The 16,976-nt window shown below is 48.3% G+C and overlaps 2 protein-coding genes across 2 annotated transcripts in view; one reads left to right on the plus strand and one right to left on the minus strand.

Moving 5' to 3' along the window:
* The window catches only part of LOC123397604, a 22,204-nt gene extending 12,054 nt beyond the window's left edge, over positions 1–10,150 (plus strand). Inside the window, exon 2 of the mRNA XM_045092142.1 lies at positions 8,053–10,150. Within this exon, the coding sequence (XP_044948077.1) occupies positions 8,053–9,846 (1,794 nt within the window). The 3' untranslated portion in view covers positions 9,847–10,150. The remainder of the gene's footprint in view (positions 1–8,052) is intronic.
* Positions 10,027–16,360, minus strand: LOC123427188 (uncharacterized protein YwkD). Its single transcript, XM_045111172.1, has 4 exons — positions 16,108–16,360; positions 14,591–14,680; positions 14,309–14,512; positions 10,027–10,394 (listed from the first exon to the last, which is right to left on the minus strand). The coding sequence occupies exons 1-4, from the start codon at positions 16,283–16,285 to the stop codon at positions 10,306–10,308; spliced, it is 561 nt and encodes a 186-aa protein (XP_044967107.1). The 5' UTR covers positions 16,286–16,360; the 3' UTR covers positions 10,027–10,305.
* Between the last annotated feature and the right edge of the window lie 616 nt (positions 16,361–16,976).

Raw genomic sequence — 16,976 nt, forward strand, 5'->3', positions numbered from 1 at the left:
GGAGGTGCGGCTAGGGTTAGGGAGGCGCTGGGGCGGTTCTTATCAGCCCGTGAGGCGTTGGGTGGCCACTGGATGCGAGCGGGGCTCGATCTGGTGGCTGCCATGGCTTCGTACAGAGATGACGTCGGGAGGAGGGAGAAGAGGGATGGTGGGTTGGGACCCAAAGTATTCACTACTCGGCCACTTTAACTCTCTCGCACTCTTGACAATAAAACAAACACATGTTTTAAATCAAATAGCCATAGGTCAAAATAAAAGGACAAAACAAAAATAAAAATATATTTGGGCTTGTAAAATCATGCTCCAATTTATAAAAATAAATTGGGCATTTTTGAAGAGTTCAAATAAAACCTTTTTATTTAAAATAGGCTTTGTTTTTAAAATAAATCAAAAGGGGAAAATAAAATAAAACCACAAGGCTGCCTCCACAATTAATAAGAAGATTTATAGGAAAAGATGAACATTTTTATTGGGGTAAAACAGAAACTTAAAAATCTGTCTCAAAAGAAATACGAGAAAGGTTTTTTATCCCATGGTGCAACTAGTTAGTTTTGACATGCACTTGTTGCACCCCACCTCAACAAACACAAAAGCATCTCCACACATGCACTCACACATCTAGGTTCACACTCAACAACACAAACAAAAACAAAAGGAAAAGATGCAATGCATGAAGGCATGATGCACATGAAATGATGATACAAAGATGGGCTCACACCACATATCATACCATATCAAGGTTGCCATACAAGGAAGAATTACAAGGGGGGAAGGAATTGCATTGGGCTGTCACACCGGAGTAGTCTAGTAATCACTAAGACGCGCTCAGGCGAGGCTGGCCCATAGGTAAAACCTTGTTTTTATTATTTTTACAGAGACTTGTAAAAACTCTAGAAAAATCATCCTAGCCCCAAATTCAATAATTTAAATTCCTAGATGCTCCAAAAATCCAGGCCTATCCAAATATGTGCATTGCACATTTTTCCAAAGAAACTTTTCGTGGTGTTATTATTCAAATTCAAATTTGATTAGAACTCCACCTTGTAAAATTCCTAGAGAGCTCAAATCAACTCCAAATGGAGTAATTCCAATTTCCAGAGACTTTAAATATCCATCACTATTTTTCCAGCCTTAGTCAACATTTTTATCTGCGATATTTCTATTGCATCAATTAAATAACACCTATTCCTATTTATTCCATTTTGTAAAACCCTAGAATATTCATACCAACTCCAAATCTAGTGGAACCACTTCCTAAATATTTCTAAAATAATGCCCTATTAAATGACTGCCTCCACTCATTTTTAGCAGTATATTTTCTGTAGACTTCTTGTGGGGCTAGTAATGCCTCCATTTCCACCATTCAAAATTTTGTGATGATCCAAGTCCCTTAGAACAACTTTAGGCATTTTTCTTATGACCAGAGATGTCCAATAAAAATAAAACTCCTATTTTTGGGACACTTTTGTTTCTTCTTGCTATGTGGCTTACTGTGGTTGTTTCCGATGATAGTTGGCGAAATAGACTGAGTACACGATGTTGGACCGGAAGACCTTGAAGACCCGAGAGACCTATTTGAGCAAGGCAAGCAGCCCTTTGACCATGTCTAAGAAAAATATTTCATGCATGCCATGTTTATTATTTCATTCCGATGCATATGATCAGGATTGGATCGGTAAAATCCTCGATATGGTGTTTCCGACGGTTCCTCGATAGCACTTGCATTTAAGCATGACTCTACCATCTATGAGGGTCATGCAGATAAAAAGTTAATAGATTGATAGTAACGATATGCATAGGATGAGCATTTGCATGGTGATGGTAACACGGAGGTGATTCCAAATGCTTTTCGAAAACCCCGTCGGCTGCCACTAATGCTTGAGGGTGATGGGTTGAGATGGTGACCACTTGAGAAAGAACTGGTGTACCAGAAGAAGGTTTGTGTGTGTGTGTGTGGTTTCGAAAACAAGGAGATATTTAAGACGTGTCGACCATCCCAACCTTACATGTGCAACCACGATACCCCTTATGGGACGAGGCTTTGTTGATTACTTTGGTCGATACTAGCAAAGAGCCTGCATTGGTACCTGTGGGTTGCTAGTAGTGTTGATTATTCCTTGTAGTTGATGCTAGTTGGTTTATTTGGTGGAAGATTATATGTTCAGATCCTGAATGCTTATTAATACTCCTCTGATTATGAACATGAATATGCTTTCTGAGTAGTTACGTTTGTTCCCGAGAACATGGGATAAGTCTTGTTATAAGTAATCATGTGAATTTGGTATCCGTTCGATATTTTGATAAGATGTATGTTGTCTCTCCTCTAGTGGTGTCATGTGAACGTCGACTACATGACACTTTACCATTATTAGGGCCTAGAGGAAGGCATTGGGAAGTAATAAGTAGATGATGGGTTGCTAGAGTGACAGAAGCTTAAACCCTATTTTATGTGTTGCTTCATAAGGGGCTAATTTGGATCCATATGTTTAATGTTATGGTTAGATTTATCTTAATTCTTCTTTCGTAGTTGCGGATGCTTGTGAGAGATTCAATGAGGTCATTAGCCTCTCCTAGTTGTTCCAAGAGAGCAACAAATTGCTTCTTGGATTTGCCCTTGATTTTTCTCATGAAATTATCAAAGGGGTTTTCCTCATCCTCTACCTCTTCCTTTTCATCACCACTAACAGAGGTAGTGGAAATGGTAGCATTGAGGTTGGAAGTTTTAATGTTGGAGGTTACCTTGTTGGATGCCTTGGCCATAAGGCACTTGGCAATTAGGTTCTCGTTGGGGGCGTTGAAGAGGGACACCTTGCTTGGAGAAGAGGATGCAATGGCCATAGTGGCCATCCTCATCACTTCACCACTTGCATCATCGTCCTCATCCTCATCGGAGAGGTACTCCTCTTGAGCCACCAACACCTTTTGGGGCTTGTTCTTGAAGAAGTTCTTCTTGTTGGAGAAATTTGGCTTTGATTTTCTCTTGTTTCCCCAAAATTGTCTTGATGCAAGAGCCATATGCTCGTGATAAGCATACTTGGTGTCTTGGGGCACAAGTCCTCTTCTTCTTCCTCATCTTTCTCCAATTCAACCTTGGCCTTCAAGGCAAGGTTGGCAGAGTCTTTTCTTGTCCGTTGAACATGAGCAAGAGCATTGTCAACGGTCTTGTCCAATATGTTCATGGCAATAAACTCATCCAACACATCGCTTGAAGACAAGGAGTGAATGTCTGGCCTCTCACGGATGACACATGACATGGATTTGTTGAAGGGCATAATAGCCTTGAGAAACTTACGCTTGATACAATTATCATCCACATCCTTGCTTCCATGATCTTGAAGAGCGACAACAAGAGTCGTCACCCTTCGGTATAGCTCAAGAGGATCTTCTTCCTCAATCATAACAAATTCATCGGCCTGATCAAGTATCACTTCATAGTTTGACCGTTGAATACTAGAACTTCCCTTGTACATGGAAATAATGTGCTCCCAACAATCTTTGGCACGACCGAAGGGATGCAAATGAGCAAGATCTTTAATAGGAACACCCGCTTGAAGGATGAACAGGGCTGAATGGTTGAGTTGATTGTCAACCTCTTCTCTTGGAGTGAGGTTTCTTGGATCATAAGGGTAGTAGCCTTGCTCGATGATTCTCCAAAGTTTTTGAGTTGTGATTCAAATGGGCCTTTATACGAAAAACCTAGTTAGCAAATTCATTCTTAAGAAGCTTAGGCGGAGGACCGAGATTAATAATATGCGATGGGGGAACCGGTCCTCCATAGACCATGGGAGGAGGAACAGAGGCAAAGGTATTTGCCCCACTCGTTCCTTGAGGCAATTTATCTTTTTCACTACTAGCATTTTCCTTGTCGGAATTGGCCCCCGTATCCAAAGTTGTGGGAATAGCCACAAACAATGAGTCGTTAGACGGTTTGTAATTATCAAGGAAATATTTAAGCACGTTCTTAACCTCGATCGTCATTGAGGATCTAAATGTGGACATGGCCTCATTTAGATCCGCGCGGGAGACCGAGTTCGCAACACATGCCTCCGGAAACACTCTCGGACTACCCCCATCGTTAGCCATACTCTTTGGGTGGTAAAACCCTTAATAAAGAGACGTGGCTCTGATACCAATTGAAAGGATCGATGTGGTTGACTAGAGGGGGGCGAATAGGAAACTAACAAATTTTAAACTTTTCTTTAAGCAAATTAGGTTTAGCAACAAATAGGTTGTCTAGATATGCAATTAAGTGAGCAACATATAAGATGCTAACAACAACAATAATAAGCAAGAAGTAAATACAAGTAAAGGTAAGAAATAACCACAAGTTGAACCGATGAAGACGAGGATGTGTTTCCGAAGTTCATTCCCTTTGAGGGGAAGTGTGTCTCCGTTGGAGCGGTGTGGAGGCACAATGCTCCCCAAGATGCCACAAAAGCCACCGTATTCTCCTCACGCCCTCACACGATGCGAGGTGTCGTGATTCCACTAAGTGGTGCCTTTGAAGGCGGTGACCGAACCTTTACAAACAAGGTTGGAGCAATCTCCACAACTTAATTGGTGGATCCCAACAAAACCACGAAGCTTCACCACAATGGAATATGGCTTCGAGGTGACCTCAACCGTCTAGGGTGCTCAAACACCCAAGAGTAACAAGATCCGCGAGGGATTAGTGGGGGGAATCAAATTTCTCTTGGTGGAAGTGTAGATCAAGGCCCTCTCAACCAAACCCTAGAATATCAACAAGTTTTGTTGGCTAGGGAGAGAGATCGGGCTCAAATGGAGATTGGAGCAAAAATGGAGCTTTGGGGGCAAAAGGTAGGGTTCTTAGGGAAGCAGAACCCCTTTATATAGTGGGGGAAGGAATCTGCCCGTTACCCACCCCCTGTGCATGAGCCAGAGCGGTATTGCCACTCTTGGGAGCGGTACTACAGATGATAAGAGGTAGTACCGCTAACGGGAGCGGTACTAACGCCCGCATAGAGGGAGGCCGGACCAGAGAAGAGGCAGGGCCGCTAGTACCGCTCTAAGCGGTAGTAACAAGCGGTATTACCGCCCTATGGGCGTACTACCGCCCATCACTACCGCAAAGTCCGCCCACAAAAATGTTCGCACTTCTGAGCAGCAGTACCAACACGAGCACTACCACTGTGAGCGATAATACCGCCGAACCGGGTGGTACTACCGGTGATAAGAGGTAGTACCGCTCCTAGGAGCGATACTACCACTTGGAATTTTCAGGGCAGGGATCTGGGAGAGAAGATAGCTCCATCGAAGCAGAAAAGATGGTGAGAGGAAAGTGTATGTGATGATTCCACCCATACTTTTCCAAAGAGGATCCCCTCTTAATAGTACGGTTTTTCCTAAGACTCAGGTCCATCGACAACGAAGCGTAAGAGAGAAAACCGACTTCACATCAATACACCGAGGGGCAAGAATCGCCCTTGTGAAAACCGAGGAACTACCTGAAAGGCTTATCACACACGAGTAGTCCGCACTTGTATTGTCATCAATCACCAAAACTACTAGGGGATAAATATGCCCTTACACACAGGACTTGGCGAACGTCGTGTATCTGATGATTCTGATGCAGCACCCGTCTCATCTCCCTGCGCGCCTCTAGCTAGTTGGGATCGATCAGAGGCAGTGGGTCAACCGCCGGGGATGATGGCGCCACCGGCTCTGCCACTCGCATCACCGGAGTTAGCCGTCGAACCCGAAACCATGGACGACGCGCCCGTGTCATACGAAAGGACCAAGAAAGGGGGAGAATGTTGTGGGGGTTGGGTGCGATCGGGATTTTTAGTCATCGTGGGCTTGGTCCCCGGGAGGGAGGGGAGGGAAGAGGGAGAGGCCATCTGAATCCCAATGATTCTAAATTGAATGTTTGACATAGTGAAATGTATTTTTCAGGTATGTATCATTGTAACTTTTGTTTAACCAACCCTAAGGGCATCCATGTTCCCAGTAGTTCATTGGTCTTTGCTGGCTTGTGAGCTTGGAGTATATTTGCATATCAGATTATTTGAAAAGATGTATATTATACAAAGTGATATTTGCATGCCAAATTATTTGGGTGATCATGGTGTGTCTTTCCTTTGCATATTTTATTGTTATACTTGTGTGCATTCTGTAGCTTTTCTTTACTATTTGCATTGGTTTTTAGCATATATATGTTCGTGGACTTACATTTTCAGTTCTACGCTCCGTTGTGTCCTGAATTCGAGTATGTGTTTTAATAACATAGAAGTTTAACTTATATTCATATGCAAATGGCACACACAAAGGAATAATTGATACAGAAAATTTTGTTTATGTTTGTGTGATACATAATATGGTGTAATAATGAGATGTATGTTTGACACTTAGTTTTGCATGTGTCGGGCTGCAGAGATGATTTAGGGTTGAAACTAATGATGAAAATGCTTGTTAAAGGAGACCAATGGTGATAGAGAACAAAATGGAGTGAATTTGCATGAAAATTTTCCTCATATTCAAAGAACGTAGAGCGATATGAGGCAACTTCCTCATCAAGAATCAAGGTCAACATAATTCTAAAACTATGTTGTGGATGTTGTTATATTATTTTAGGAGAGGCGTAAGCTAGCGAAAGACTGAGTTCCAGCTTACTAGGTTGACTAGTAATCCCATCCCAAGCGGAATATATGAACGCCATGAGGAAGCCATCAATGAATGACCACACATTCTTGACGTAAGCCTTGGCAAAGGATGTTGTTTGGCTAATTGATGCTTTTAAGTTTTGACCCATGCATGTCTTTATCTTTTTACCATTACAATCGTGTTTTAATAAATGTCTCTATGTTTAAGTTGTTGTGCCGTTGTCATGCACATGCACTTAACTAGTATTGCCTCTCACCCGTACACAGTTAAATCGGTGAACCTACGCATCACGGTACATGAATACTTCTTTCTTATTGCCATCCAAAAGAAGAGCGTGTGGTCACAAATATTTGAGCGTAAAATATTACGGCAATCCACTTTTGTCTAGAAACACACGTCACCAAGCCCCCGTTCCATATAGGCGTAGTTTTGTATTGCAACGTTGGCGATCCTTTTGCATACATTCATTCTTATATACACATATATCCCATCTCTATAAACATCTTTAAAAGTCCGAACCATCATATTATTTTGAGATTTATGAAGTCATCTTACACACCACGTCGTCGATGAAAATATCTCATTTCACTAATGCGCATAGCTGAAGAATATAAATAAATTCAATAACAAATACGAGTCCCTCTAAGCATCCAACCCTCTAGGTTAGGGATATAGTCCCCCCTCTCCACCACCACCACCGCTCTAGAGCATGCGTTTTGGCACCTGGAGCCATGAAGGCCGAAATTTTTCAAAAAAACAAAATTCATAAAAATTAATTTCAAAAAATCTGAAAAAATTGTATAAGTAAACAAGCGTGTAATCCATGTATGTGTGTAAAATTTCAGGTCAATATATTTTGAGACGCGACATGTATAAAAAAGACAAAATCATGGTCTAAAAGATGAATAGTGTTATATGTTAAAAAGTTTTAGATTTTTTTTTCATAACACTCATTTCAACGTATTTAGTTCTGAAAATTTACACACTTGTATATTATACCTTCGTCTATCTATGTATTTTTTTATAATTTTAAAAAATATTAAAATACGAATTTTCACAAAGTTTAAAGTTTGAATTTGAAAGCCTTCATGGAGCTCGGTCTCGAAAACAATTTCCGCTCTGAACATCCAACAAAGGTTCGCACGTTGGCGATCCGGTTGACGCGTAGGCACCCATAGAAAAAGACTGGCCGGCCATACAGGGGTCGGGTCGCGACAAAAGAAACCCGCGGAAAGAGAAAGAAGCCGTCACGGACCGGTCAGTCCACCACTCCACACGGTGGTACGGCCAGGCGGGCACGACGAGCCCCCAAATCAGGCCAACACACCACAGACGATCCCCTCAAAAAGAAAAAAAACACACACACACACCACAGACGATATTTTCCTTTTTCCAATTTCCCCTCTACCTGTTTGCGGCGGGACCCGGCAGCGAATCGCGGCCCACCACTCGAGCAACTCTACTCGTCTCGGCTACTCGCTTTCCGTCCGTTCTCCGCACCCGCGTACGCCGCGGTACAACGCCACACACGCGGGCGAGCGACGGGCCCTTCCGCGCGCCTTCTCCGCCCCCATCATTTTAGTCTCCCGTCACGCATACCGCGTCCCCAGCTCCCCCCGCGGCCCCATACCTATATATGACTTCGCCCCCGCGCTCCATCACACCTCAGCCATCTCCTCCTCCTCCTCCTCCTCAATCATCCTCCTCCCGCGTCTCACTGAAGCAGCACAGTACATCGGAGTGCCGCCGCCGATCGAGCTAGCCCCGCCAGCCGAGACTCGAGACTATCAGATCATGAGCACCTACCTCACGCCCTTCACCCCTCTCCCATCGCTCTTCGACGGACCAGCAGCTGCCGACGACCACTCCTCCCTCCTCGCCTTCCTCATGAACGACGACTTTGCCGCGGCGCCCGGCGCCTTCCCTCACTACGGCGGCGACGACAGTAATCTGGCCGGGCCAGCCTTCTTCGGGCACGCCGCCGCGCCGTTGCCACCGCCAGCGGAAATGACTGGTCAAGGAAGGAAGCGCGGCTTCGCCCCCGCGCGAGACGACGGCTCGTCGCGGGCGGCGGCGGTCAGGAGGAAGGTGCAGGGCTCGCCGCCCACCTCGCCTGCCCACAGCGGCGGCGACGCGGCGCCGGCGGCGAGGGGCGGGGGGCGGCGGGTGTGGGTCAGGGAGCGAAGCACGGAATGGTGGGACCGCCTCAGCAGCCCGGCGTGCCCGGACGCCGAGTTCCGCCAGGCCTTCCGCATGTCGCGCGCCACGTTCGACGTGCTCTGCGACGAGCTTAGCGCCGCCGTCGCCAAGGAGGACACCGCGCTGCGCGCTGCCATACCCGTGCACCAGCGCGTTGCTGTCTGCCTCTGGCGCCTAGCCACCGGGGAGCCCCTCCGCGAGGTCTCCCGCCGCTTCGGCCTCGGCATCTCCACCTGCCACAACATCGTCCTCCAGGTCTGCGCCGCCCTCACCGCCGTCCTCCTGCCCAAGGCCGTCCGCTGGCCGCTGGAGTCCCCCGCCTCCAGGTTCCAGGCCCTGTCCGGGATCCCCGGCGTCGTCGGCTCCGTGTACACCGACCACATCCCCATCGGCCCGCCCAAGGACAACGTGGCCGAGTACTACAACCGCCGCCTCACGGAGCGGAACAACAAGGCCTCCTACTCCGTCGCCGTGCAGGCCGTCGTGGACGCTGACGGAGCCTTCACGGACGTGTGCATCGGCCTCCCTGGCTCGCTGTCCGACGCCGCCGTGCTCGAGAGGTCCGCGCTGCACGCCCGCTGCGAGACCGGCATGCTCGGAGACGACCAGCGCCGGCTGGTGGGCGGCGCGAGCTACCCGCTCACGGACTGGATGCTCGTGCCGTACGCGCACCAGAACCTGACATGGGCGCAGCACGCCTTCAACGAGCGCATCGCTGCCGCGCGCGCAGCAGCGCGGGGCGCCTTCCAGAGGCTCAAGGGGCGGTGGCGCTGCCTGCAGCGCCGCACCGAGCCCAAGCTGCCGGACCTCCACAACATGATCGGCGCCTGCTGCGTGCTGCACAATTTCTGCGAACGCAGCGGCGAGGAGCTCGACGCCGACCTCCAGTCCGAACTCTCCCAGCAGGACGAGGATGACGTGGTCACCGCTGCCAATCCAGTGCTGTCCTCAACGGCCGACAAGGAGCGGGACAGGATTTCTCACGACCTCCTCCACGGCGGCCACCCCAGCGTTACATTCTTCTAGGGGTCTGCCTCATCATATCAAAACTCGGGCTACTGTAATGCGACGAACTACTGATCTTCCATGAAAGCATAGGAAGAATCCCAGTTCAGATTTTAGATAGGATAAGGATTTTCTTTCTTTCTTTTCATGCTTATTCCAAGAGGCACTGACAATGATATCAGAAAATGTAGCGCATTCAAGTCAGATGTAAGTACAGTATCATAATTTGGAAGGAATTTACAATATTCATTTGTCCATATCCATGTCATTGGCAACATTTTCTGTGCCCCAATACTGCCAGTCTATCATCATGTGATACACCTCGTTTTCTTGACTGGTAGTATGTACAAGGCACAAGCAGAATTGCCCTAGCCAGATCTTGTTTGCTAGACAGTAAGACCTGCAACAAGGTCTTGCGTACAGTAATCTTACAAGCACCATTCTGTGAGGTGTTCTGGTTGGAAATCTGACTCTCACTTGCTACACTTGTGTAAATTCCAACGCGTTTCCATCCGGGTCTCGTGCAAAGATCGCTGGACGCCCAGATTTGCTGAGTGTGTAGCTGATTTCTGCATCACAGTCAAGCCGTAAAAGGTCATCGTGTTGTCGGACAGTGGACGATAGAGAAATTGTGTGAGGCTAATTAGAATCCAGCATAATGAATTACAAAAGTGCAGTGCAGACTAATTAACATTATAAAGTCATAGTAGGTGACACGGTAATGTCAACTGAGAGAATTAAGTTCTAACATAAAACACGGAACAGTGAGTTTTTTTTTTGGTTCTCATGTCAAAGAGATGGGAATGTGGGTGCTAAAGTCATGTGGACGTAATATGCTCGAGATTCTTAGAAATCGATTGGCCAGTCTTTTAAAAGATTATTTGAAGATTATTTGATCAACATCACTGTTCAAGTGTTGAATCAACTATAACATCAGACCTCCCTTTTTGACACCTCGCAGCAATTTCTACAGAATGGTTATTTTAAACCCAGGACATGTTTTTCCACAGTCAAGACACTTCTAACTTTACCCCCTCAGAGGTTTTGTTTGCCATGTCTGTCACACAAATAGCTGACTACAGCTACAGTTACCAATTCAGGCAGAACCATAACATACTATGAATAACTTCGCTCTATTAACAGTAATTTATAGATATAGTTGAAACAATGAATACGTATATCTCTGCAACCATATCTACCATTGTAAACGCCATCCTGCAGTTTTATAAGTTTGATTTTTAGTAATTTGTACTACGAATCCATGGGTTTTCGTGGGTCACCTTAAAATTTAATTAGTTGTTTGATCCATGAGTAAATACAGATCCTTTTGGAGCTTGTGTATTTAGTTGTTGAATTCTTGACACTTTGTGCTACTCCCCCCGGTAATGTAAGGTTAAATGCTCTACTAGCTATTACTGTTGTTGGTGGCAAGTAGAGCAAAAAGGTATGTGCGCACTGTTATGACCAGAGGCCCACTTAGCCAAACCAGTTAGCCAAACTAGTCCAGTTATCGTAATAATATTAGGGGCTTAGCCCAGTTTATTATAACCTAGGGAACTTATATATAGTCATGTAATCAGCACTTTTGAGATTAAGCAAAGATCAATCTATTTTGATCGGCTCCAACTAGGAGCCGGTGCCCTAACCCTAGCCGCCTCTTCCATCGCGCCGCCGCCCCCATCCGTGCGAGACGGCGCCCCTGCGCCGGCGACCACGGCCAATCCCCTCCTTCCCCTACAACCTCCGGCCAAGACCCGGTAGAAACCTAGTTTCTACCAGTTTGGTATCAGGTAGCTTCGGTGCGCTCATGTCTTCGCCGCCGCCCACCTCAACCCTCCTGCTGCTGACCACCACCACCGCCCCGCTGGCCACCACGGCCGACACCCCTTCTCTACCGGTGTCGGTCACCTCCGCCGCGCCGGTTCCCACCGTCTTCACACCGGAGGAAGTCACCGCAGCGCTCCGTGATCTCGCCACCGCGGTCCAGGGCATCCGCCTCTACTTGGCTGGGCCCTACGGGCCGCTGCTCCTGCCGTGGCAACCGCCGCACCCGACGGCCTCCGCGGCGTTCGCTGGGCCGCTGCAGCCCCAGCTGCAGCCGCCTCCAACCCGCCCTGGCCGCAGTGGCCGTCGCCGACCCTCGCGGCCTCCGCCGCGCCCGTTTCTCCCCTGCAGCAGCCGCTGCAGGCCCCCCCCGCCGATCCACTCCGGGCCGGCTACGACCGCGTCGGTGGGAGTCCCGATCCACCAGGTCCGGTTCCCGCCTTCGCCGTCACCGCTTCCGGCCTGGTTGGCCGGGTCGTCACCGCAGCCGGCGCCCGCCCTGCAGTACGGCGGGCCCTCCAGCTCCGTGGGTCCCTACGCCGGCCTCGACGGGCAGCCGTTTCACGGGGGACCCGTGCGTCCACCGACCCGGCGCCGCCCCCCATGCTGCTCCACACCGCCGACCCGTACGGCCACGGCGGTCATACTCATACACCGCCACGCTTTGCCAAACTCGACTTCGCCACCTTCGACGGCACCGAGGGCCCCCTCAACTGGCTTAATCAGTGTGAGCAGTTCTTTCGGGGGCAACGCACGCTCGCATCGGACCGCACCTGGCTCACCTCATATCACCTCCGAGGTGCCGCGCATACGTGGTACTACGCCCTCGAGCAGGACGAGGGCGGCATGCCCCCATGGGAGCGCTTTCGCGAGCTCTGTCTCTTTCGCTTCGGGCCGCCGATACGCGGGAGCTGGCTGGCGGAGCTAGGCCGACTCCCCTTCACCTCCACGGTGCAGGACTTCGCCGACCGCTTCCAAGCCCTGGCGTGCCACGCGCCCGGCGTGACGGCCCGTCAGCGGGCCGAGCTCTTCGTCGGCGGTCTGCCGGATCATATCCGCGTGGACGTGGAGCTTCGGGGACCGCAGGACATCCAGACGGTCATGTACTATGCCCGCGCGTTCGAGCAGCGGACGGTGGCTATGCAGCAGGCGTTCCCGGCCCAGGCACCTCGCCCACCCCCTCAGCCGGCTATGTCTGCACCCAGCCGACCTGCCCAGCCGGTGACAGGGAAGCCCGCCACAGCAGCAACTCGACCGTTCCGTCGGCTAACCCCGGTCGAACAAAAAGAGTGTCGTCGCCAGGGGTTATGTTTCAACTACGATGAGCCCTACGTGCCAGGACACGTCTGTCCGCGCCTCTTCTACCTGGAGGCGGACGACTATGTCGCGGAGGATACAGCTCCCTCCGAGCTTGCCGAGGGGGCAGCCCCGGCGTCAGCCACCGCTCTCGTGGTCTCCCTGCATGCCCTTGCCGGCATACGAGCGGAAACAACGATGTTGTTGTCAGTGATGGTTAATGGGGAGCGCCTCTTAGCTCTCCTGGACACGGGCTCTACACACAACTTCCTGCCCGCGTCTACTATGTGTCGCCTGGCCCTCCAGCCGACGGGCGGCGAGCAGCCCCGAGTTACCGTGGCTAATGTTGACCATCTTCGCTGCCACGGAATTGCGCAGCAGGTTCCCATCCTCATCGGCAGGCAACGAGTCCTTCGCCATCACGTGCGTCGGCATCGACTTGGGCGACTACGACTTCATCCTCGGTGTCGACTTCTTGCAGATGCTCGGACCCATCCTTTCGGACTTCGACGCACTAACCATGACTTTCTGGCGTCAAGGGCGCATGGTGCAGTGGAAGGGCGAGGGTGGCACTTCTCCAGCAGTTCCCTCTCAACTGTCGACCGCCATAGCAGACTCCAAGCCGCCCCTGTTGGCTCATCCCCTACAGCGGCACGACGACCTTTTACCGGTGCTCCTTGTTCACAAGCCCAAGGGCTCATGGCATTTCTACCTCGATTACCGTGCTCTCACTGCCAAGTTGTCAATTTTCCTATATCGGTCGTGCAGGAGCTCCGGGAAGAGCCGCCAGGGCCACGCTTATTCCCTACGCTCAATTTGCGTTCTGCCTTCCGGTCTCTCCAATGCGCCGGCGACATTCCAGGCCTTGATGCACGACGTACTTCGGACCAGCTAAACCCTCCGAAGGCACCTTGGGAGCAGCTCAAGGAGTTCCCCAACATTTTCTAGATGTCCAGCTCGAGGATGAGCTGTTTGCGCAGGCGGGGAGAAATGTTATGACCAGAGGCCCAGTTAGCCAAACTGGCCCAGTTATCGTAATAATATTAGGGGCTTAGCCCAGTTTATTATAGCCTAGGGAACTTATATATAGTCATGTAATCAGCACTTTTGAGATTAAGCAAAGATCAATCTATTTTGATCAGCTCCAACTAGGAGCCGGTGCCCTAACCCTAGCCACCTCTTCCATCGCGCCGCCGCCCCCATCCGTGCGAGACGGCGCCCCTGCGCCGGCGACCACGGCCGATCCCCTCCTTCTCCTACAACCTCCGGCCAAGACCCGGTAGAACCCTAGTTTCTACCACGCACTGTAGCCAGTGTTTGTTGTACACAGCAGGAAACAAACAGAGTTATAATTCAGATATACCCGCTTTGTCAAAGATTTCTTTCAACTTCAAGACATCTCTGATTGCTATACAGGTATGACGATCACGCCCGCCATGCTCTGGGCGTCCTGTCAGTGGATCCGGATTTGGCAGCTCCATCAAGTGGATCATCTCAGAACCAACCCAGAGCCAAGCACCTCTGTAAGGAAGCTTGTCATTTGGCCTAGCAGGATTCACCTTTAGACCTAATGATCAACAGTATCATTTCAATTTATAAGCAGTGCATATACATGTGAAACATATACAACTCGCAGATAACTCACCAAGGATGTCCTGGTAGAATGCCATCGACCTTTCAAGATTTTCACATAGTATTCCAACATGGTGCATACTAACAACTCCATAGTCAGGTTCTGCGGTGGACATCAGAAATGATTTCATTTAGACACTGAGGAATAATCATGGAACTTTGACCCAAAATGTGTTGCTCTGTTATCTTCAGGTAGTGGAACCCAGCCTTTCTAAGTCATATGAAAGAAGAAATGACTTTGACACAAAAACTTGGTTATCAACGATAGGAATGCAGAATACCCTTATGACGTTATGCGAATTAAGCTCTTGGCAATTTTCATCGCACATAAAGATCAAGACCTACCTGCCACTTATATTTTGATGCTGCATGCACTAACATATTATTCTATGACATGCAAGCAAAATCTAGTGAGCACCTATAATTTCAGGAAAAATGAACACTGTGAATGCAAATATCGACCAAGGTTGGTCTGGTTGGTCTGGTTAGCAACCCTGGCTCGTTTTGATTGTTAAGCCAAAAATCTGCCTAGTTACAGTTTTGCTACTCCCTCTGTTCCCTAATATAAAACCTTTTAGCTTTTTCTTGATCCCTATCTATCTAGACACATTTTAGTATGTATGTTCACTCATTTTAGTATGTATGTAGTCATTATTTTGTGGGAAAATTTTGTTTCGTCACTCTAGCTTTTGCCAATTTTTCTTATGCCACTCTAGATTTTGGCATTTCAGTTTTGCCACTCCTAGGTTTTGACAGTTATCACAATTACCATTCCGTGGCAAAAGCAAAATAATTTTTTTTCACTTTTGCCACTCTTAGCTTTTGAAAATATATCAAAATTGCCACTCTGAAACTTTTATTTATGCCACGGAATGGCAAATGTGATAATTATCAAAAGCTAAGTGTGGCAAAAGTGAAATGTCAAAATCTAGAGTGGCATAAGGAAATTTCGCAAAAGCTAGAGTGACAAAAACAAAAATTTCCCTATTTTGAAATAGCTAAAAGGTCTTATATTAGGGAAGGGAGGGAGCAGTTCAGTACCAGCTACTAAAATCATGTTGCGGTTTGGGTTTTAATGCCTAACATATTAATATACTTCTCCTTCCAGAGAACAAATTCTAAAGCTGTTGCTTGTGTAGTTGTATACTCTACTCCCAAATGCTCCTCCAGACCTCCACTAAAAAAGACAAACACAGGTAGCCTCTAGGATTGGATCTACAACCTTAGAATTAGTACTAACTAGAACTAGATTTAAATTCTTTTGGACAATGGTACTGATCTAACTAGTGCTAGTCGTATCGATGTAAGTGCGGACAGAGAATTTCTTGGACAGTCCAGGCCCAAACTGAGGCAGCAAAACATTTTTCCTCCACGACGAAACGTCGCCAATATTTTCACTCCGCAGATTTAGTAGCGGTAGCGCAGAAATTAAAATAACAAAGAAACAATTTCTGCACTCCATACAGCCTAAATTACATCTTGTCTACACAGATGTGCTATCAGTACTAGACAGGAACAAAAAAAACTCACCCTGGGACTGCTCCTTGGCCGTCAGGGCCTGCTCACTGCCGGTGGCCACCGACATGTGGGTCCGGATCCGGCGGTGCGCGGCGGCAGAGGGAGTGTGATGCGTTCTGACCACAGCGCAGGCCTTTCCGGAGCCGGATGCGGAGAGGAGAGGGAGAGAAGAGAGGCACCTCATCGCCATTGTGGCCTTCCAAAGAACTTCTCCGATTCGGCTCCGTGCGTGGGCTTTCTGGGCCTGTATTTTTGTGTGGCTCCAGCCTTCTCACCTTTTACCGTCTCTTTCTGGGTTTTTTCCCGTGCCGATGGGATTAATTGCACGCCTCAAATTCCATCTTTCTCTCCAAAAGAATCACTCCTATAAATTCATGATGCCGACAAATACTAGGACAATAATCATTTTCCTATTTTTCACTAGCATTTTTTTAATTTATTTTCTCATGCTTGGCGAGTCCTTACGGAGCCACAAACAGTGAGCGCGAGAGTCCTCAAGGCAAAATATTTTCCATCCATTGATCTTCTACAAGCTGAACTTGGGAGCTCCCTTTCCTAAATCTGGAGGTCAATTATGGAACAACGAGACACAATGGTACAAGGGATGATACGCCGAATCGGCGATGGAAGTACTACCTCCATATGGCGGGATACTTAGCTTCCTCGTGAGCACAATATGTGACCCATAACATCGTTGGTTCAAGACCCCCCGTAGCTGGTCAACGAATTGATCCTTCCTTCGCGGGAGTGGGATCAAACAAGGCTTGAGGAAGTTTTCCTACGCAGTGATATAGATGTCATTCTAAACATCCCCTTGTGCAACTCCCATGTTGAGGATTTGTGGTCATGGCCGCATGAATGTAATAGAAACTTCTCCGTCC

This window comes from Hordeum vulgare, chromosome 1H (assembly GCF_904849725.1).
Source record: "Hordeum vulgare subsp. vulgare chromosome 1H, MorexV3_pseudomolecules_assembly, whole genome shotgun sequence".
Taxonomy (NCBI): Eukaryota; Viridiplantae; Streptophyta; class Magnoliopsida; order Poales; family Poaceae; genus Hordeum; species Hordeum vulgare.

Coding starts and splice junctions, on each gene's coding strand:
- LOC123427188 (XM_045111172.1), bottom strand. CDS start 16,285: ATGGCGATGAGGTGCCTCTCTTCTCTCCCTCTCCTCTCCGCATCCGGC. Junction 14,513..14,590: donor ATTCTACCAGGACATCCTTG/GTGAGTTATCTG, acceptor GTTGATCATTAG/GTCTAAAGGTGAATCCTGCT. Junction 10,395..14,308: donor AGAAATCTTTGACAAAGCGG/GTATATCTGAAT, acceptor ACTGTGATGCAG/AAATCAGCTACACACTCAGC.